The 23,361-nt window shown below is 40.7% G+C and overlaps 1 protein-coding gene across 6 annotated transcripts in view; it reads right to left on the reverse strand.

Annotated features, from left to right (window-relative positions):
* The window catches only part of OXR1 (oxidation resistance 1), a 220,386-nt gene extending 207,542 nt beyond the window's left edge, over nt 1-12,844 (reverse strand). For 5 of the 6 annotated variants that reach the window (XM_061447883.1, XM_061447882.1, XM_061447886.1 and 2 more), the window contains exon 1: nt 12,766-12,844. In XM_061447883.1, coding sequence (XP_061303867.1) covers nt 12,766-12,782 — 17 coding nt within the window. In that variant the 5' untranslated portion in view covers nt 12,783-12,844. Of the gene's footprint in view, nt 1-4,360; nt 4,526-12,765 lie in introns of those variants that run through there. The other variant, XM_061447881.1, reaches the window with a different exon arrangement.
* Nucleotides 12,845-23,361: the final 10,517 nt, after the last annotated feature.

Raw genomic sequence — 23,361 nt, forward strand, 5'->3', positions numbered from 1 at the left:
TAAGAGAAATCAATGCAGACAGCAGAAAGCAGCAGGACAAACAGTAGGACAAAGCTTCCCTGCTCCCAGGAATTTGTGGTTTGGATACTTCATAATATAGAGGCATTTTTTCATGTTTCATAGCCAGCAGTGGACTAGAGAGTCACTGAGGCTGGTGGGGAGCTCTGGGGATCCTCCAGTCCATCTTCCTGCTCCGAGCCAGATCAGCTGCCACAGATTGATCAGGGCCATAACCAGTCAGGTTTTTATTCTCTCCCAGGATGGAGACCATACAACCTTGTGGCAACCTGTTCCTGTGTGACACACTAAGAAGTTTTTTTCCTACACTTTTTAGTATTCACATACTGCTGAACCGAAGTCCAGAGCCTGCCTAGGCACTGCCTGAGGAGCTGCATGCAACCCTGGTATGTGGGGTCGTGATTATAGTAACGGCAACGTTTCTCACATCTCCCTACACTCTGGTCAGGACCAGTGCTCTAATTTAATGTGAAATTGTGATCTTTAAGGTGATCTGGTCTTAGGACCAGAGCATTCATTATGTCATCGGAAAACTCTGAGATACTTAATTTTTCTGGGTTCTGGACTTTCCCTATGTTATCCGTAACAATTCCTTTCTTTGTCTTCTTTGTCTTGAGCAGTGGAGGCATCAGGCATTGCTCCACAATGCACAGACAAACAGCATAATTCTGTTTACAACTAGTTTCAGATAAATGCCAAACTATTTCTCATCTCTCAGATCAGAAAAAGTCATGCAAGATGCAGTGATTTGCCAAAAGGTACATAACCTGTCAATGGTATCTTTCATTCTTGGAACTATTCTCATAAATGGCTTTTTTGCTCTTATGTCGAATATGCTGCATTTATTTCTCCCCTTCCCATGAGACTCACCATTTGCTGTATAAATCTGAAATGGCTTCTGATAATTCATGCTACAAAAGCAGCATTATCTATTCCAGTCTTCAGATTTACTTTTCATAAACATCAGTATGAATAGAGAAAGACATTAGAATAGCATCATATAATGATTTGGGTTGGAAAGGACCTTAAGGATCATCTAGTCCTAACCTCCCTGCCACAGGCAGGGACACCTTCCACTAGACCAGGTTGCTACAAGCCCCATCCAACCTGGCCTTAAACACTGCCAAGGATGGAGCAGCCACAGCTTCCCTTGGCAGCCTGTGCCAGCACCTTACCACAGCAAAGATTTTCTTCCTAGTATCTAATCTAAATTTATCCTCTTTCATGTTAAAGCCATTCTTCCTCGGTAACAACCACCTTTTAAGTCTGAGCCTTGTGGCAATCAGCACTGGGCACAGCAGAATATATCCAAGCAATTTCACAAGTCATTGAGTATCTCAGCCTACTTGACATCCTGTGTAACCAGAACTCCCCCTTTCAACACATCAAGGCATTCCAGGAACTTCTGGATTACTTGTGTCCTGCTGTGCTCGCTCTCCAACAGATACCAGGCTGGTTGAAGTTTCCCCGTGAGGACCCAGACTTGTGAATGTGAGGCTGCTCCATCTGTCTATGGAGGGCCTCATCCACCCAGTCTTCCTGGTCAGGTGGCCTGTAGAAGACCCCCACCGTGATGTCACATGGCCCCGCCCTTCCTTTAATCCTGACCCATAAACTCTTGGTTATCTTCTCATCCACCCCAAGGCAGCGCTCTGCTCACTCCAGCTGGTCACTGATGTAGAGTACAACACCCCCTCCTCATCTCCCCTGCCTGTCTTTCCTGAAGAGCTCTGTCCTTCCATTCCAACATTCCACTCATAGAAGCCATCCCACCATGTCTCCATGATATTAGGAAATCCACCCTAGAATTCTATGTTCAGAAAATAACCTTGTTCATGTTAAGGAAACTAAAATAAATAAATAACTGGGTCTTTGGGGATGAAGGAAGGTTTCATCTGACAGTATGGTTCACACAAGAATATGTATTTGAAATGCTGACCAATCATTTGTCATACAGAGGAACAAAAGGGTTTGCGTTATAAGGCTTAATTCTCTAGTGTTCTTTCACTGTGGTTATTTAAAACGCAAAAAGTATCATAGAGTTATACTAAAGATGGGAGATCAAACAGGGACAAAAGACAAGACTACACAATCATCCACTCACTGATTTTGTTGCACAGTTTTGGATTGACTATTGAGAAAGCTCCTTTACCTCCTTTTCTTCTGGAAAAAAGTGAACAGCAAAAAGTGAATAATAAAGCCCGCTTTCTACCTTGACTGAAAAATTAATATAAGGGTGGAAGTCATGCTGTAGTGAGGCCATTAAAAGATTACAGGTATTATGCTGAATACAGCAAGACACAACAAGCCCTCTATAGTCCTGGGCTGGCCCTTTTGGCTTTGCTATAATGCTGATAGAACGAAGAATCATGCACCAAACATTAGCCAAAATAAATTATGCACCATATCTAGTAGTAAATGAATTATACAGGCTCCTCAGAACTGCTCTTTTCATAAAGAGCTATCCCTCTAGACAGTCTGAGGAAAACTGAGTGAATTTTCTTGCTGTAACTATGAGAACAGGAAACAGAGCTAAAGCTCCCATGTAATCAGTTTCAAAGCTAGAATTTTAATATGGCTACCTAGTTACAGAAGATTTTCCATGAACATTATACTCATATTAACAATGAATTTTTTGATGTTTATAAGCTTAGAAACTGTTACAGAAATAACAACACAAAAATACTGGCTGTAGGCAAACCAGCTTCCAGTGTTCTTCTGATATTTACAATTAGGGAGCTTAATGAAATCCAGGGTATCAGATTTGTTTCATAATCCCTACGCCTCTGACTTGTACTACCATGACATCTTCCAACAAGCATGGAACAAATGGATTATATCTACAGCCTAATTTTATAGTCTTCCCTTCGACTGATTTTCTTGTACTTTCCAACAATATTTAAGAAAATATTTTGCAATTAATTGAAAGTCATTCAGTGCTCTCACCAAATTACTCCTCGATGAGTCTGGAGCAGATACACTTTCTTCTTCTCCTCAAGTGCCTTTGATTTCTTCTCTGCATGCACAGACATGCACTTAATTAAAACTTTCCATCAAAGTGGCATTAGCTAGACACACAAGGCATACCAACGTGCTCTCAGGCTTCCTGCCAGAAAGCCAGCAGTGCTGATGCTTTCCTTTATTTACTTCAAAGTGTCAGCAAAACAGGCAATTTATGACCACATAAATACAGAACCAACAACCCACAACCACTGTCTGCGGCAATACAGCACAGACACAGCCATTTCGTTGGTCCACTTCCCTCAGACTGGTTCATGTTGCCAGATGCAGAACCAGAACACGCTTACCAAGTGTCTTCTGTAACACTGTAATAAAATAAATTACCAGGATGAGTGTTTAAAAAGGTGTCAGGGAGCAGCATGAACAAATCCCATTAGCAGTCAACAGGATTTGTGTACTATTCACCACATTGAAAACTTAACCCCAGGGCATAACACATACAAGCAGTATGGAGGTATATCACATTGTGGAATGAGGTTTGGTTTTGATCAGGATATTGGGATTTTTGGTAGGAAATAAAGATACAGGGAGGAAAGCCTTTTGATATAATATAGTGTTATGATTGTGGGCAGGGATTTAAAAAAGCATCTGATGAAAGGCAGACATCTGAGAAATCATGTAATTGCCAGAAGCATTTGAAAAAGTCTGTAGCACAAAACAGCAGCCCTCATTACATGGCACCAGTTCTGCTTTGGAAGGTTTCAGAGATGTGGTATTTGGCAAGCAACTCCAGAGAGAAAAAATATTTCTGATCACCAGTGTAGGTATTCCTACATGTGAGAAATATATCAGAGTCTAGATAATGCCACTTAGCTCTGCTAGGTGCTGATTGTCATACATGTGCTTTTCACGTCTAAGTTGAAATTAACTAGAGTGGCTTTAAATTGAGACTAGGTGTCATGTATGGCAGTGCTGATAATTCTCTAATCTATATTTCCTAAAAATGAAAGAAATCTTACAAAGTTATTTCATAGTCAGAACCTAACAGGAGCAGTTCTGTTAAGACTGGAAACATACCAACAACGGGAGGTATCTGCAAGGCACTGAGGCCCAAGCTCAGGATGAAATCTGAGCTTGAGGAAAAGTTCATCCTTGTCTGGGAATTATTTTATGCTTTCCTGTGCAAGAACAAATGACAGAACTGGGGTGTGAATACATTTAACTGACTTCATCGTTCAGCAAGACTGACCTTTAGTTTATACCTTGACATGTTTTTCTTCCAGATGCATTTCTTGAAAGCAAAACCAAACAGCATTTTCCTCACCCTGCATACTCTTGGTAAAAAGTATTGTTAGAAAATTCAGGTGAAATTTTGACTTACAGAATAGGAGCAAAGGAATTTCAGTGACTTCAGAAATGCCAGGGTTTTGCCCTTCAGAAGGAGCTTGAACAGGGTATAACACAGAACACACCCCTCTACAATGAAGAGCCAGCCACATACACAACATAACTGAAGGGTCTCGCTCAGAAACTCTGTGCCTCCTGAATCTTCTAAAGCATAAGGGAAATGGAAAAACAACAAAAAAGGTGTCTGCAATTTTGCTCACACATTAATTACTTGAGATCAACTGGAGAAGTAAATAAACACACCAGCATTCCAATGCAAAGAAAAACACAGACACAAAAAAATCCAGTCACTGAGATGTTAAGTCCTCTTTGTAATTTCAAGTGCCAGCCACTTTTGAAGAAGGAACTTAAGGTATTAAAGGTTATAACTGAAGTGCAAGTGTAATCCTATAATTAAAGACTCTGCAGGCAATAGTCAGATGGTCTTACAAAAATTCTAAGATGTAACAAAGAAACACAGTAGGAGAGTTAAATAATTCTGAGCATTAGAGCTACAGCATGAAGCTGGTGTAGAAATGGAGATGACCTTCTCTAACAAGGTTGGCTGGTTAGTTTGTGTAAATGCCTTTGAAAAGGCTCTACATGAGGCTGAGTGGAACCTTATTGTAAACCAGACTTCTGTAAAAATGTAACAGAGAAAACATTAATCACTTGAGATAAATTCAAATAGAATTAAATTTCTTTTATACTTTTATTTTTAAAAACATAGATTATATCCAAATATTAATTCACATTTTATAGTTAAGGATGCAGCTGCTTTAAGGAAATTTTCAAAAGCTGTTCACCACAGGTTAAAGTTTTTGTGAATTTATTTGTATGTATAGGAAGAAAAATATTTATTAGATGGACTGGTAAAATAAAAATGTGTATTTTCTGTGGTTTGTTACATAGGCAAACATTTTATGTAACTTAAGCTCCCGAATATGAACACTGATTGAGCTTTTTATATTGTAGTGGGCCTGGCTGAGATGGAGTTAATTTTCTCCATAGCAGCCTGTACGTGCTATATTTTGGATCTTTGATTAAAACAGTGTTGAGAACACATCCATGTTTTGGCTATTCCTTAGTAGTATTGCTAATATTGCTTCATCAAGTCCTTCTTTGTTTCCCACTCTGTTCCCTTGCCTCGAGTAGGCTGGGGAGTGGGCAAGAAGCTGGGAGGACACACAACGGGAAGAGGTGACCAGAAGTGACCAAAGGAATATTCAACACCCATATGATGCTGTGCTTAGCAATAAAAGCTGAAGGAAGAGGGGATATTCATGGTTAGAGCATTTGCCTTCTACAGCAACTATTACATGTGTTGAGGCCCTGCTTTCCAGAAAGCAGCTAAACATTTACCTGTCAAAGATGTTATTCTTTCTCTTCGTCCTTATTTTCCCTTGTGCACTTTCACTTCATTTATTACTGTCTTGATACATGAATCTTCTTACCTTCCTTCTCTTCTCTCCTCATCCCATGGGACAGTGGAGTGAGAGCAGCTGTGCAGGTGTTTGGTTGTTGGCTGAGGTGAACCCACCGCATCATCTGTAAATGCTTCATGACGTTTTTTGTAGATCCATGGCAAAACAGGTATTTATTATCCTACTACTTCATTAGTTAGACACTGCTACTTTGGGGTTTAGTTTCATTATTACCAAAAGAAGTAAAAAATGAGGAGTAATATTCAGAGAAGTGAGACTCGACTAAGTTAACAGAGGGTAAGCCTTCCAGACGTGTATGTTTAAGGCAGCTACGAAGTTGCAGAGAAGAGAGTTCCGCATGGAACTGGTCACAAGGAGATCATAAAAAATTTAGGTCAATTGAGTCCAAGTGGATAAACTGAGTGCAAGAGGCAGAAGATGCACAACAGATACTCTAAGATAGATGGACAGAAAACAGGAAACTGGGCATAAAGGGTCAGTAGTAGTGTGTGTGGCAAATACCAAATCCAATTAAAAGAGGAAAACCTAGCAAAACTTGATAAAGGAAACACCTGACAAATATAAGTTGCCAATCTGCAGGGAAGCTGAAGTTCTGGTGTAAGGTTAAGTTCCAGAGGTACAAACACATAAAGCTGTCCAGAAATAGAGAGACCTTGATCCCTTACATCCTGGATCCGTTGGCCCTGGGGTAGTGAACATCTAGGGTGAAGAAGAAAACTTCCCTGCTGCTATCTGATGTGAGCAAGCAATCATTTATAACTGGATCAACATGCTCAGGTCCACTTCCTCTCCTTCTTGCCTACCCACACCCAGAACAAATGCTGCTGAGAGAAGCTGTGGGTTATCAGAAGAGAACCACATTCCATGTTGGAAGGACGAATTCTGCAACAGAGAGACCATCTATGCACTGAAGGCTTGAGTCACCCTATCTGAAGGGCTATGTGATCTGTTAATAAATCTGAGCTTTCATTAAGCAAAGCACAGGCTAGAAAAAATGGCCAGGTTTGTAAAAGGGGAAATAACCCTCGAAAACCGAGACAGTCAGTATAGGATGTTACACATTTTGTTGTCCTATATATAGCTGTATACTAGACCGTGTCTGTTCTAAGTCACATAACCATCTTTATCATTTTGCATTATTCAGCTTCCAGGATGCAAAGCAATAAAACAGTGCAAGACATTGCAAGGTCATTATTTAGGAAACGGCAGTAAAAGAGTCCATGTTGGTAGGTATTATTTTGCAGTTCACTACCATAACAAAGTTCAACAATAGGAAGGTTTATGCAGTAACAGTGCAGAAGAGAAAAAGCATGTTATGGCTTCACTCAAACAGTGTCACTTCCAATTAAAACGCAAAAGAAAGGCAATAGTGAACACCATGAGAATTTAGGTCAAAACAGATCATTACTTCTGTACACTTAAAAATCCCACAGAAAAGAACATGCCCTTAGTGTTCAGCAATGGACAGTTTTGCAGACACCCTTTAGAAGCTGGCAGAGGTATCAGAACAAAGACAGCAACAGTTAAGGACTAATGCCAATAAAACCCATGAAATTTAGAAACCATGTGTAAACATAGCCTTTCTGCAGCCAAGAGGAAAGAAAAAACTAGGTCCATATTACCTTGAAAACACTACAGTCTGTTCATATCTGGAGCTTATAAATGAACACTACTTCTGTAACTTTCTAATCAAAACCAAATATAAGAGTAAGAAGTCAGTAACTGTCACTGACCAAAAAACTGATGAGCCTTTCCAAATCTCTTCACCCTTCTTCTATACCAGTCATATTACTTGCCCAGCTCAGCTACCATCTAAGGCTATAAATATGCCAATGTCAGTAGACACTGTTTTTTTCCACTTATCACAGGACTCAACTCACTGCTGACAGACCTGGCATAAGAAAATTTACTGTAACCTTCTAGGATGGCTGATTGGAGTATGATTTGGAAAGAAAACTGTTTGCCTCCAGAAACAACAGCTGTGTCATGAAACTCTCAGACCACTGGCCAAGGCTGCCAGCACTGCCATTCACCACCTGGCTGCCCATCACAAAGCACCAAATTAGCCATCAGCACATTACAGAAGCTACCAGCTGCATTAGCCACTAGTGCATCAGGCTGAACTCAAACCCTTACAAAGACCACAATAAAAATAACCCTGAGTTCATGTCGTGGTTTAAACCCAGTCAGGTAACTTGTTCACTCACTCCCAGTGAGTGCTGCCGAGCTGACAACAATCGAGGTCCGTCCCCCCGCCCCCGCACCGGGGCTCTCCCCTTCCCCGCTCCCGGAGGAACGGGGAGGAGGATCGAAAGAGTGCAACTCCTGCGGGTTGAGACAAGAACAGTCCAGCAACCAATGTACAACACAAATCACCACCGCTACTATCAACGACAACAATGATAAGAGAAAATAACAAGGGAAGAGAATACGATACCACCGGCAAACAAAACGAGTTCCACCCGGAAGCCCGTGTCCTTCCGGGTAACTCCCAGTTACCCCCCACCCCAGGCATGACGTGCTGTGGTATGGAATACCTCCCTGGCTAGCCCGGGTCAGGCGCCCCATCTCTGCTTCCTCACAGCTCCCCCTCCTCCCTGGCAGAGCATGAGCCTCACAAAGTCCTTGCTCAGGGTAAACATCACTTAGCAACAACCGAAAACATCGGTTTCACCAACACTGTTCCCAGGCTGGAAGTCAAAACACAGCACTGCACCAGCTACCACAAACGAAAAACATGACTGCTACTGCTGAACCCAGGACAGTTCACAACAGGGCAATCAGGATGCCTGGAGATCAGAGTTCCTTCCTCTTTTTGTTGCTTTTTCTTTCTTTCCTCCAAAATACTTTGAATTAAACCTGGTAACACTAGCACCCAACAGCCTAAGCACCGGCAACAGACCTCACAAGCGCTAGCTGCTCTCTTAGCTCTATGGACCTTCTTGAGGTTCAAACCAATGGAGGTGAAAGGACACACTACACACAGCAGGAGAACCCAGACAGACTTGGATGTGGCAGCTAACTTCTAATTAGCCAGAGATACTACTGGTAGTCTGCGCACTTCACAGGTCCAAGCCCAACTGAAACATACGCAAGGCTCCTCAAAAAAAGGGACAAATGGATGCAGCTCCAGAAATGGAGCCATACTGCATACACACTTCAGCAAATGTCCCCATGCTTCTCACCTTCTTGCAATTGCTTCTTTAAGTCTGCTAAACTCACTGAGAGACCAAATGGCTGGGCACTGGTGGTTACATTTGTCACTTAGGCCATCTTTTGAAACACCCTCATCTAGGTTAGAGCAGGAAAAGAAAACTGAGCACGCCATCCCAGAGAAATACTCTCCAGCTTGTGGACATAGTGTAAATGTGTTATATAAGCTGTTCCCAAACTGAAGAACACATGTAACCACATGCTAGAGTGCCCCTGAACGTAACAATGCCAGCAGTAGGCAATCAGTTTACTGCAAATCCTCCGGATGCCTATCCTTGCAGAACAACTTCCACACATCAAGATGGTTTCCACGAATAAAAATCCTTTCTCTAAAGCCATTTACATACTTTTCCCTTTCACAGAGGACAATAGCATCAGCAATTGCTCTTTCAAGACTGAAATAAGTGCACAACGCGAACAATACAACACATGAGAAACTCAATGGTATACATACTGACCTCTGCTATTCCAATGCTGGTGTCTATTGTTGATTTAATTAACTGGAGGAAAATTAACACAGCAGAAAAAAGATGACAGCCGAATACAAGACAACACAGAGAAACCACAGTAGTTCAATATTTAAAAGCCTGGGATCAGCTCTCAAATTAAATTGAAATCAATAGGAATTCACCTCTTTGTTAGCAATGTCAGTGCACATTAACAACACAACTTCTTACAAAGAACTAAGAAATACCTGCCCCACATGTGAATTTTGTCAAAATTGTTCTGATCAGTCACTTTTATTGACTTCATTATTCAGTCCATTCAACAGGGATTATCCACTATAAATAAACTCTGTACACAAAATTACGAGAAAGGTATAAATAAGAAAGGAAACAGGACACTATGTACCTCATAAGTTCTAACGATCTGGTGATAGGAAGTGATTCAGTTTTTGAGTCAGAGTTTTGCAATTTTGTTAAATGTTTTGTGGAGATTCTAATTAGCAATGTATCATCAGAACTAAATAAAAATTGATTTTACAATAAAATTAACATCAAATTATCATATCTTATAGAAAAATAGCTTTGTTCCTCATGATATTTCCAGGTAAATACAGTATTTCTTTCCAGGCAGAGAATTAATGTCACAAACTGTCCTGGGTTCAGCAGTAGCAGTCATTTTTCTTCTTCTTAGTAGCTGGTGCAGTGCTGTGTTTTTGACTTTAGGCCTGGGAACAGCGCTGATAACACCAATGTTTTTAGTTACTGCTCAAATGTTTAGTCTGACCAAGGACTTTCTGAGGCTCATGATCTGCCAGGGAGGAGGGGAAGCCAGGAGGAAGCAGAGACAGGACACCTGACCCAGACTAGCCAAAAAGCTATTCCATACCACAGCACGTCATGCCTGCAATGTAACTCGGTGTTACCAGGAAGGGCTGGTTCACTTCTCGGTCGGGCTGGGTATCAGTCGGCAGGTGGTGAGGCATTGTATTCTCTTCCCTTGTTATTTCCTTTATCATTATTATTATTGGTGGTAGCAGTAGTGGTTTATGTTATACCTTAGTTACTAAAACTGCTCTTATCTCAACCCATGGGAGTTACATGCTTTTCGATCCTCCTCCCCATCCCTCCAGGAGCAGGGGGAGGAAAAGAAGGGAGGGAATGAGAAAGAGACTGCGTGGCTGACTTATGGCTGACTGGGTTTAAACCACGACACAAACTCAAGTTTTTCAAAAACTCTCAAGTTTGAGGCAGTCTGCTTGTAGGTGTTTATAACTTTTTAAAAATTATCAATAAAATCTCAAGATTTTCTTGTTCACAGTTAACAGTCCTCCGTGAAAATTAAATTCAAAATGCACTGCAATGAGGAGAACAAAATACCTGGCAAGTACTCAATCGCTGTCTAACTAAAATATGGTACCAATTTCAAGAATACTTGATGTAATTTCCCAGTTTACACATAGGAGGCTGCTAGTATGGAAATCCACTCAGCCTCTTCCCCTCCCAGAAGTAGGAAATCCTTTATTTATTGTAATTGGTTCAAAACTGTCTGTGCAAAGTGCAAAATAGCAGAACACAGTACAGAGGAGAAGCAGAGAATTTAATTTCCCCAGATGTGCCTTTTCTCATAAACCCTTGTTTGTGGCCACAAAAGAGAATTTCATCTTGTCTGTAATATTCCTCACAAGGAATTTTCATTTGCATAGTAATCAAGATTCAATCTGGGAGGAAAAAAGAAATAAAAGAATGACATTTCAAGGCTACCAATCAAACACTATTCTTTACTTTGCCATTGCTTCATAATGCTAAGAAAAGATAAAGAGACTATCCTAGGAGTAAAAAAATGTTTAAATTAGCACAGAAGGAGCTCATATGCCACTAAACAGTGGCAAAAATAACTAACACACCTGAACGTAATGTAATGTAACATGTTTATTTCACTTAGCAGAATGTCTTTAGTTAATCTGAGTGTTAATGTTCTGCAGAGGCAAACAATTAAAAGCAGAAATCCTCAAATGGGAAGTTTGCAATTCCATTACTGTACCCTCAGCGACAGTTATCTTAAACTCAGCATATTGACAAAACAACAGATTCTGCACTTACCTAAAAATAAGACCAAAGTTTCCTCCTCCTAAAAAGCCACTACCATTTCATACAGACACAAAATACCCCATTGACTCTGTTGCCTCATGAGGCAGCAGTGCCCGTGCTTGCAAGAGCACAAGGGACCGGCAGCCCCTGGTAGCACCTGACTCAGGTTGAGGATGCAGCTCACACTGAAGCCTTGTGCAGCCACTGTGGGAGCTAATGCCTCAGAAAACCAAGCTGCTTTTTCTTACTTGCCACCCCTGATTCCTGCAGGCATGCAACATGCTGCTTCCTATGTGCTACTTAAGGGCAAGCTAGCTTCCCCTCTTCCCAGCAATTCAGAAGAGATGAGCTACTTCTCCAGGTACCAGATTAAAGGTGCTCTGCCACTCACAGGACAAACTTTTCAGTAGGCTGCCATGTGACTGGGGCACAAACGCTGAAGTCTTTGAGTAGCTTGTACTAGAAACCCAAAAGCCTTCAAACAAGCACAAAAATCAGGGAGTTCACATAGGGGAGGAATGGTCTATAGTACTTTTGTTCCACAGAGAACTCACACTCCCCTGTAGAAAACCCATAGGTGCTGGTACCTGGGCAAGCTGATGCTGTGATGGCTTGTGTGGCTGCAGGCATTGGGGTGGAAGTATGACCATGCTGTCTGCTGACAGATATAGGATATCTAATACTTAAGAATAGCACTCAAAAATGCAGGAAGTAGACAGCATGGATTCAAAAATGTTGGATTTTGTGTTTGTTTGGGTTTTTCTGAGACATTTGGGGTATAACATTGAATCATGCAGAATAAGAGATGGAGGTGACCTTATATTCAGTATGGACTCTGTGAAGTGGCAAAAAACAACCTATCCTACACCACTGCTTTGTTGTCCTGGTGTTACTTGCCAAACCCCAAAAGCAGGAGGGACGCCCTACATCACTAGAACAGTGCCCTCTTAGCATTGTTGCTGTGACCCATAATGCCTTGGGGATACCATTTGCCTTTGCGCTACATGGCCTGTATGCCTCATGTCTGTCAAAGCAGCCAGAGCAGTACTGCAAAGAAAACCCAATCACTAGAATAAAAAGAGCAGTATAGCTAGCTTGTGTATTTTGTATAACAACACATTCGGAAAATGTAAAATTTTCAGATTACAGACACAACAGCCACACTATTTTTGGAGATGAAAAGCGTAACAACAAAGGTGAAAACTGACCTCTTAGTGCCAAACATGATGGTGAGGGCTTGTTTCACATTTACGAATGCACTGCTCTGCACAGGCTGTTTCTGTTGACCTGGATGAGAAGCAAGAGAGATATTTAGAACAAGCAACTCAGGACCTTGATTTTAATATCCTGAACAAAAAGTACATTAAACGCCCTACAGTGCAACTTCAAGGAATACCTGGCAATTTTACACAAAGGCTAGCAAAACAATGTAAAGGTTAAGAAACAAAAGATAGAAGTTAAAAACCTAAAACCAAATCCGGTCTTAAGCCCGAGGTTGTTACAGCAATTATTCCACAAAACAGTTAAGTATAATGCCATGTGGTAGTGGAACAACTAAAAGCCCTTGCTCTGAAAGGGAAATTCATGTGCCCAAGTGAAATTTGGGTGCCTCAAAGCAACTAAACAGGATCTTCCTGAATAGCCAGTCTGAACACAGCTATATAAATTTACATCTTAATTGCATTTTGGTGCCAGAACCAGGCTAAGGTGCCAGAAGCAGTGCCCAGCAGAACTGGAAGCAGAGACTCAAACTGCCACACAAACCGGGAAGAGCAGCCCAGGCAGTGCCCTGCATGCTCCCAGCCTCACAGAGTCCCTCCTGCAGCCCCCGTTCACAGTGCTCCAGCCTTTCACTGCCTAAGGAGCAGCTGAAGAGCAAGTGGAAAGCGCAGGCAAGCATCAGCACCTCCAGCTCGAGGCTTCCCACACCGGCTCCCTTCCCATGAGACTGCAGTGGCTCCAGACATTGGTTCATTTCCCTTGTGAATACCATCACACATGCCCACTGCCCTCACAACATGTAATTTTGATGCTAATGAAACCATTCTGTCCTATTCCCAAATGTTCAGCTTAAAGCAAAAAGACACAGCTTACAAAATAAATAAAATTCTATCCTAGTTTAGTTGATTTTTTTTGAAATGTAAATGTGCAATCTAAATACAAATGTTTTGTTCATTAGGAAGAAGCTGTGATTACATGATCCTGACTGACAGGAGGACTTTTGTCTACAAACTCACTCCTAAATTAGTAAGATGCTCAAGGGGACTTCACGTCTCTATGTCAGACCAGATAAAATGACACCAGGTAAAATGTCTTGTTACCTCCAAGCAAGGAAGTGGCATTTTCACAGCACCACATTTCATTAGGAGTTTGGGCAGTGACATTTTTGTCTCAGTTTACCAGCTGATCTTAAGGCATTTCCTTTCTTGTTTTGTGTAGGGCTTTTTGTTTTGGTGTGGCTTCTTCACTTGTACAGCTGCAACGAGTCAAAGGGAACCTCCCTCTTCCTTCCTATGCCCTCTTGTTCCAGAATCACTGCCTTGCAGCTGGGCAAGCAACACAAATAACATCAGCTGAAGTACATTTTCCTTCCCATGCAATTATTTTATTCTCTCTGCCACTCACTAAATCAGTCACTTTACACTGAGAGCATAACAAATGCATGCTCCAAGTTAACTGTCTTGATCGGGAAGTTCTAAAGCCTCTAAACCAAGTATCCACTCCAATTGAAAAATCAACGGATTTGGGGCATGCATATTCCCTGCATGTTTTGGGAAATCATACTCCAATGCATATTTATGATTGTCAGGCTAACTTGGAGTCTAAGCTGTATCTACACTGTCAGATACACAGCACAGAGATGGAACATGGATGAGATTAAGGACTGCAACTCAGCCTCTGCCCCAGTGCACACATTAAGTATCTCAAGTCATTTAGACAGCTTATTATATAATGTAGAGCCTAAATCTGCAAACACCCTACAAAGACCTGAGTCAGGCATTCCTCTTCTCTTAGAAGTAGCAAGGTTCAAGCTCCTTAATTTAATTTGCAGAAGTATTTAGGTTGTGACCTGGTAGTCCAGTTCCCATATTTGAAAATGATACAGTCACTTAAGATCCCAGGAGCACACTAAAAATTTTAACCCCAGTTTATTCAATCATTTAATGGTCATCTCTGTTTCCACTAAAGAGCATCATTCACAAGCATTTAATCTATTTTAAGCACCTTACATTAGTAGGTAAGGCTGCCTTTATATTCATAAGAACTTCAACTGAAGGGCTCTGATGCTTTCTGTATCCTCTTGGATATAAATAATATTAGTGATGACATAAGATACTGCAGTTTCTCAGAACACAGGACAAGTTATTTGAGGAAAATAAACAGGTATGAAACTGCTGAGCAGCTGAAGCATCCTCCCTTGATGGTGACTGGTGCAAAAGTAGGAAGAGCAAGGTGCTGGATGTTACCACCTGTACCCGCAGAAACTTTGCTGGCAGCATCACCTTCCTTTTCCTTGAGGCACAATCATATTCTTTTCAGAAGAAAAAAAAACAACCCAACCAATTGATACAATCACCAAACATATTACATGAAACATTAATTTGGACTTTGGACTTTTTTTCCCTTTACAGAAGGTTTTTGCATAGGAACACTTCCCATAGCATTTCACTGGCTTAGTGAGGGTAGTTGTGTTAGCTACTGCCTTTCAGCTGAATCTCATCCCTTTCTGATGGAAGGTACCATCCTCAGGGTAAAGTGTCAGAACAGCCTGGGAGAAGCATCATTACTCTCTTCTAAACAGCTGCATTAAACATCTAAGAAAGCCTGTTTAAAACAACAGACTCACTTTGCACTAAAGCACATGAGAAATACTGTTTATCTGTTAAAGATGCATTTTATACAGTAAAACTGGCACAAAACCTCAGTAAACCTTTTGATCTACACCTGATATATTTAAGCATAATTCACCCATGTAGATCTGAGTACAAGTATCACAAATAAAAATATTTTTGGTTAAGAAACAATTGTATTAGGATAAATGTGGCATTTGAAAAATGGAAAACTGTTCATAGGGAAGTATAAAAGATCTTTATCAATGACCTGGAGGAGGCAATAGGCTGCACTGTCATCGAGTTTGCAGATGGCATCAAATCAAGGGAGACCATTTGATATGCTTTAGGGTAGGGCTGTCATCCAGGGAGATTTAGACAGGCTGGAAGGATGAGCTGACGGGGAACTTACGAAATTCAGCAAGGACAAATACAAAGTCCTGTACTTGGGAAGGAAGAAACTCTTGGAATGGCACAGGCTGGGCACTCTGGCTGGAAGCAAGCTCAACACAAGCCAGCAGCATGCTGTGGTGCAGAGACTGAGCACAGCATCCCAGATTTTACTAGCAGCAGCATGGCCAGCAGATAGAGGGAGGGTTCAGCCCCCTTTATTCCAAAATCATCAAGCCATTCCTGAAATAATGCATCCAGTTCTGCAACCTGTCCTCAATGCAAGGACGCTGATAGCCTGGGGGCAGTTCAGCAAAGGCCCCCAGGCCAGTCAGGCTGGAGCATCTGCCCTGTAAGGAGACACTGGAGAGCTGGGCTGCTCCAGCTGGGAGAAGGGGTGGTTTCACAGGACCTAACAGCTCCTTCCAATACCAACAGGGAAGTTATCAAGAAGACAGAAGCAGGCTCTTCACGGTGATGCATTTTGGGAGGATGAGAGACAGTAGGTGTGAACTGAAACAAGAGGCTTTGACTGGATATCAAGAGATGCTTTTTACCATGAACACAGTTGGGCAGTGGTCCATATTGCCCATAGAGGTTGTGCAGCCTCCCTCCTTCAAGTTTCTCAAAACCTGGCTAAATAAAGCCCTGACCAACCCAGACTGATCTCACTGCTGACCATGCATTGAATGGACTGGAACCCTTTTGAAGTGCCCTCCAACTTGAGTTATCCTGAGATCCTATGAGTTTACTTAAGTCACAGTATGATGAAGTGACAATGAGAGCTAATGGGGATGAAACAACCTTTGCACTTCAGTTAAGCTTTACATGTTTTATATTGCTCTAAATTCTTCATACTCACACTCCAAAGGCAGGGCCTTTGTGCTGATGGGCCCCTCCAAAGGACTGCAGTACTACCCAAACACTTCCCTATACTCAGCTACATCACCCACTGTTATCCACATTAATTTTTTTTAAACTGTACTTTCATACATTTGAGGGCTTTTGAGTAATTCCACCCAATGCTATCAGAGATTAAAAACATTAAAAATTGGAATTCAGTGTGTGATAGTATCAAACTTAAATAACATCCCTTATTACAAGTTACTGATTTGCTGGCGCTTATTAAAAAAAAAATTCTGACAAATGCACCAGTACCCTTAAAGATACCAAAAGATATAAAAACCCAAACAGAAGAAAAGGATAAGATCACCTACAGCAGAACATTTCTGGTAGGTCAGTATTTTTCTCCTGCTCTCTGTCTTGAAAACATTGGTTTTCTCCTGCAAATGTCTGCTTTCTTCCTGGGGAACTCTATAGACTATTTTAATATAGCAGCCTGAACTGCTCATAGTAAAAGGAGCCGAGTGAAATGCAAATCTATCCAAATCACATAAAACAAGAAAACGTCACCTGAATTTTCACATACTTTACACACCAGAGTAAAAAACTAAGGTATAAAGTAACATGAGAAACTGTTTCACAGCAAGTAAGCTCTTTGCAGTATAGTAGCATACTTAGCTAGGATCACAACATCTTCCCAGAAGCTGTGCTTCAGAAAACATGCCTTACGTCTACTCAAAGTCACCAGGAACATACAGGGTTAACCAGAAGAAATGTAATGGCCCCCAGGATACAAACAGTGAGACTGATTACTTTTGGCCTTAAGCTCTGTGAAACCCTGCCCCAGATCACTCATTTCAGCCTTCATAGTGCATTGCACAACCATTTCTAAATTAAATCATTTATTCAAACATTTACAAAACACATTTATTCTCTATATAGTTTAGCTTGATTTTTTCTGTTTTGTTTAATTAACACTTGAAACACTTAAGACTTGAAAAAAGCATACCTTAACATTCAAATAAACAATTAGCAGTTTAGTTTAGCAGCTCCTGGTGCTAACTCTTTAGTAGCTTCTTAAGCAACTTAAATGATAAATAAATGAGCCAATAAAATGAAGTCCTATTCAAATAGACCAAAATAAAATGTAATTACTAATGTAAAGACTGATTTATCTGAAAGGTAAATGAAATCTTTAACAGCAACTCTCATGCAGTGAAATAAACCTGATTGCCATCTGTTGTTGATTAAAGGTCAGTTCAGTACCAAGAGTTTTATAAATAATTAATTTTGCCTACTGTAAATCATGAGGGTAGTCAACATTATGGCCATCCAGAAGTATTAACTCTCTCTGTTTTTTTTTCTGATATCTGAAGGGAAAGTATTTAGAAATATAAAAATTAACTTCTTATATTTCACTATGGTGATTATTTTATCTGTCAGCAGTCTTTTACAGCAACCAAAGATCTAATATTATTGTCTATTACGATTACATTTGTAATCCTTAGTTAATCTTCTTACACTTCCATTTTTTCTTTACAAATTAATTACATTATGACTGCTGTATGCTTTTCATTTGAATGACAGTTTCCATGTCAGATGTTTTCTTCTTCCAAAATGAAGTTAAATATTTCTGGTTTTAAGATAACAACAACAAAGAATTACCAGTTTGCCTCTTCATCCCAGTGCCAGCCTGGGTGACCTCATCTGATAATCCTTCTTTCATCCTTTGTTTCTAAATCCTCATGTTTCATTCTTTAAAACAATATGATCACCAAAGCCTCAGGATATCCTTCATTTCCATTTGTTTTCTTTTGTTTCTCTTCCCTTCCTACATTGTACAATACCATGTATGTATCTTTCTAATGTCAGAGCTAAGCACAGCTTCTGCCACAAAGTCCACACAGTTTATACAATGCAGCAACGCAGGTGTGCTCCAACTCATTCCCTGGTAGATCATCCGCCTTTGCCTGTAGGTAACTCAAGGCAAATCCCAACTACTATAATAGGAAAGAAAAAAATCCTTGGCAAGTTCTCTGTGAGCATGCTAAAGAAACACTGATTTTTAAATAAGACTGATAAAAATACACAACCATTTGCCCCGGGTATTTTGCCCTCTTCCACCTTCACAGCAGACACACAGCTTCCTTTCCCATGATTTCATGATGAAGGGACATTCCTCTACATACTTCAGATCATCTTAAAATATAAATTCCTTGGAAATCAAAGCTTGGGGGGGGGGGTGGGGGGTGGGAACAACAAACTGCTTCTCCAGGCACAATAGCTGGGGTATTAATTATTGAATAAGTAGTGGATGTGACCACAAACAGAAAGCAGCACACACAGGGAGAAGACTCACAGGGAGTAACCAGGACAGATCAGGACTGCATTATTTTTATTTGCAAAGAGTTATAAAGCCTGGTGAAGTTGGGGCCGGGGGGGGGGAGGAGGAGGAAGAGGTGCTGAAATTTAAAGTAGACTAAAAAAACTGGCTAAGAGATCCCTTTCCAAAAGCTCACCTGAAGTCAATGAACATTAATGAGAAAACTAAATCTGCTGAGACAGAAATGGCAGCTGCAATGGTTCATTTACTGCTCCTGTAAGACGGGAAGTTGGTGTGATTTATCCATCCCTTTCTTCTTTGGGAAAATGAAGATTATCCCAAAGCAGAAACAAAAGGATCATGACCTTAATGTTCCCCAAAGCTGAAGTAACTAACACCACTTGCAGCAGGCAGGCTGCAGCTTTCAGACACTATTCAATGACAGTTTTCCTCCAGTAGCAAGGGAGGTCCTGTTCTCTTCAGGCCTATTCTGTTTTTTAAGTCCAGTACCTCAGCTTGTGTCCCTTTAGTTGTACACTAAAACCAGACAGCTGAAATGAATCAGACTAAAATCTCACCTTAAAAAAAAAAGAAAAAGAAAAATCTTTAAAACTTGATATTTTCTTAAGAAAAAAAGTTAGACATTTCACAGATACGGCGTACAGCACAGGTTGCATTGACACAAGGAGAGCATCAGTGAACTCTGGAATCATAAACATAAATCATAATCATAAAGTCTGTTTCATAAACAGACTTTAAAGTCAAAGCAATATCTGAGTTACAACTTCTGAAATGGTCATTAAAATTTAAAATCTGTAAGAAATACTTGGACCTTCTGTAAAATTAGTTCTAAAGGGCATTCCAAAGACAGATCTTAATCTGCACAGGAAAGACACAATCTCTCATTACATATCCCATGTATATAATAAATATAAAATCAAGAATGTGTTGACCTTGGCTGGATGTCAGGTGCTCATCAACTTTTGTCTTGCTCCCCCTCCTCAACAGGACAAGGGGAGAAAATAAGACAGATATCTCATGGGTCAAGATAAGTATAGGGAGTTCACTCACCAATTACCATTACAGGCAAAACAGACTCAACTTGGGGAAATTATTTTTTTTGGTAATTAATTGTAGCAGAGTAGGACAGTAAGAAATAAAAGCACATCTGAAACCCTCCCCTTCATTCTGGGCTTCTCCATCATGGGTCCCTTCCATGGGTGCAGTCCTTCAGGAACAGATTGCTCCAGTGTGGGTCCCTTCCATCGGGTGCAGTTGCTCAGGAACAGACTGCTCCAGCATGGGTCCCCCGCAAGGTCACAAGTCCTGCAGCAAACCTGCTCCAGTGTGGGCTCCTTTCTCCATGGAGCCACAGGTCCTGCCAGGAACCTGCTTTAGTGAAGGCTTCCCATGGGGTCACAGCCTCCTTTGGGCACCTCCCTGCTCCAGTGTGGGGTGATCCCCAGGCTGCAGGTGGAGATCTGCTCCACCATGGACCTCCATGGGCTGCAGGGGTCAACTTGTTTCCCTATGGTCTCTTCCACAGGCTGCAAAGAATTTCTGCTCTGGCACTGGAGCACCTCCTCGTCCTCTTTCTTAACCAATCTGCTGTTCATCTCTTTTTTTTCCTCCTTTTTCTTTTTTACTTTTTTTCCCTTACTCCTCTCATACAGCTGCCACCGCTTTTTTTACCCTTTCTTAAGTATGTTATTGAAAAGGCACCACCAGCATCACTGACGGGCTCAGCAGTGGGTCCCTCTTGGAATGCCTGGCACCAACTCTGTTAGACACGGGGGCAGCTCCTGATGTCTTCTCACAGAAGCCACCCCTGCAGTCCTACAACTACCAAAACTTTGCCGTGTAAACCCTATATACAACCACCTCCTGTCTCGTTACAAGCCATTTGAGAAACTGTGTATCAGATTTCTGTGTATCATTTTCTAATGCTGCAGACAAAATATAACCTGGTTATATAACGTATAGCAGCAGAGGGAGGGCTGCAGGGATCATAAGTAATTCCACAGAAATAGAGATGTAGTGATAAAACAATTCCTGGGACCAAAGCTTATGAACTGCTCTCTTTCCTGTACTCTTTTGCACTATTATGAAATGTAGCACTATAAGCTCAGGTCAGTATTACACAAGGCATTGTACTTTTTAACAGATAAAAGCCCTCTCCCCTCAGAGTAAAATAATGTCAACTAAATGTGATCACTGGCAGTCTGAGACTACAGACAGCCCAAACAAAAGATAGAAACCTTTGGAGAATGAAGAAATGGAAATGAGTTTTGGCTGCAGTTATCTAATTCGAAAGGAGCAGAGCACAACTCGGACAGACAATGCAGAATGTCAAGCACACAAGTTTATTAGCTATCATTATAAAAAGAGCCATTACAGGGGTTTTGTTCCTGATTACAGATGTTATAGACAACAAGAGTAATAGATTCATCTTCAAAATATATGGATTTTCTTTTTCACATCTTGACTTTTAAACTAATGCTATGATAAAGATTTTCATTTTAACTACAGTTCTAGTGATAATTACTTATATCTAAAAACAAGTAAAAAAAGGTCACTTAAGTGTACAGAAGGATGTAAACCAGCAATTTCAATATATCAATTTCTTATTAAATAGGCACTCAAGCACTTCCACTCAATCTAGTCTGTGATATTCAAAAGGAGGAAAATAAAAAGAGAATGACATTTACTCAATATAGTCTGAAGGATATTTATGCTTAGTCATTAGCTGGTTGAAGAATATCCCACGATATGATAATGCAGATCTTCCTGACTGTATTACAAATGCTTCTTCTGACACAGTTCACTTACTAAAAGTCTTCCCTAATCAGCTGACAAGTCTTACCGATGTATTCCTGTACTATCAACACCAAAAAATCCCTTTCATTCATAATTACTGTGGCCGTCCCACTACCGTTCAGTTAATGACAGTAATGTTTTCTACGCTATCTTCTGAAAGCCATAAATACAGAAATAACATAAAAAATTTACAATACCTTGTTTTCCTTTCACAATTTATATATATCTTGTTTTGCTGTATCCCACTTCTGCTCCTGTTCAAGAAGAAAGCTGACTATACAGTGAAGGTCTCTGATGGAATCAGATCTAGGAGTGCTGCAGACTGTAGACTGTGCCACTCTCAAACCTTTTGGAACAGACCTGTAAGAACTGGTGAACAGGTTTTCAAGGTAATGGTCACACTTCCAGTTTTGTAAATAACTAAATTATTCCACTTCTTGGCACTAAGCCACTTTCAACCCACCAACCACAGCTGAAGCCAAGGTGGATTTATCGTAACAGAAAAGTCTTATACATGACTGTAGCCCTAAAGGTGATTCTTAATTTCTCTGCCCTGGTCCTGTTCCGAAGAACACCTGGCTGCAGGGACACTGTGACTTTCCACTTCTCAAGACCAACAGACCAGGTCCTGCTGCTCTCTTTTCCAACCACGACTGAATTCATGGTAAGTTCGGAAGTTACAAAATTGGCTCTCACAGAAGAAATTATTATTAGAAGATACTGAATTATTTTACAAAGTCAGCAAAAACTAAATAAAAACCAAAATTTGCATTACCCCAAAACTAAAACCTTTCAAAGATGACGTGTTCCACTCTCTTAAGGCTGTATTTGGCAGATAGGTGGAATGAAGTTCCACATGGGAATGTGATCCAATGAAGTGGATCACATGGGTGTCAGCGATTTAGGGAATACAACAGGGCTAAAAGTGATCAGGAGTTTACTTGCTTCACACTCTATGCCCAAAGCAAAATGTGATGTATTTAAGCCATTTGTAATATATATATTGGCCTAACCATAACCTGTTCTTGAAAACCTCAAAAGATGGAGGTTGTACAATCTGAAATACTACCCTGCTATTCTAAACATCAGAGATTTGTTCCTGAAAATAATATTCTTTTCCACAACTCAAGCTCACTATGTATTACCTTCCCAGCAAACACAGAGAGTGATTCTTTACCCTGTTTCTCACTAAGACATTTCACATATTTGAGCACTGCTCTCATGTCTCTTCAGTGCACGTCTTCAGGTCAAAATCCCCTTAGAATACACTTTTTCATAACGGTCATGTTTTCTAGACTTCTGGTCATCTGTCTTCATGTTTGAAAGTGTGAATGTCTAAAACTGGAAACAATATTGTATGCAGAGCTTAGTAAAATGGGATTTATTTTACATATGGCAACCCTGGTTCTATATTCGATACTTGCTTTGTTTCTTCTTCAGCACTCTACATCAGTAGCTAATATTGTTTGCTATTGTTCTCTCAGTTTTTTCCCCTAGTGTTTCTACACAGATCATCATTCCCTGTTGTCGTGGTTTAAACCCAGTCAGGCAAGCTGAACCCAGGACACCTGTTTTGTGCTTTGTAAATTCAGAAAACTCAT

The sequence above is a fragment of the Pezoporus flaviventris genome, unplaced genomic scaffold, assembly GCF_033815535.1.
Source record: "Pezoporus flaviventris isolate CSIRO_AGI_PZ_B2104156 unplaced genomic scaffold, CSIRO_AGI_Pfla_v1 ptg000007l, whole genome shotgun sequence".
Lineage (NCBI taxonomy): Eukaryota > Metazoa > Chordata > Aves > Psittaciformes > Psittacidae > Pezoporus > Pezoporus flaviventris.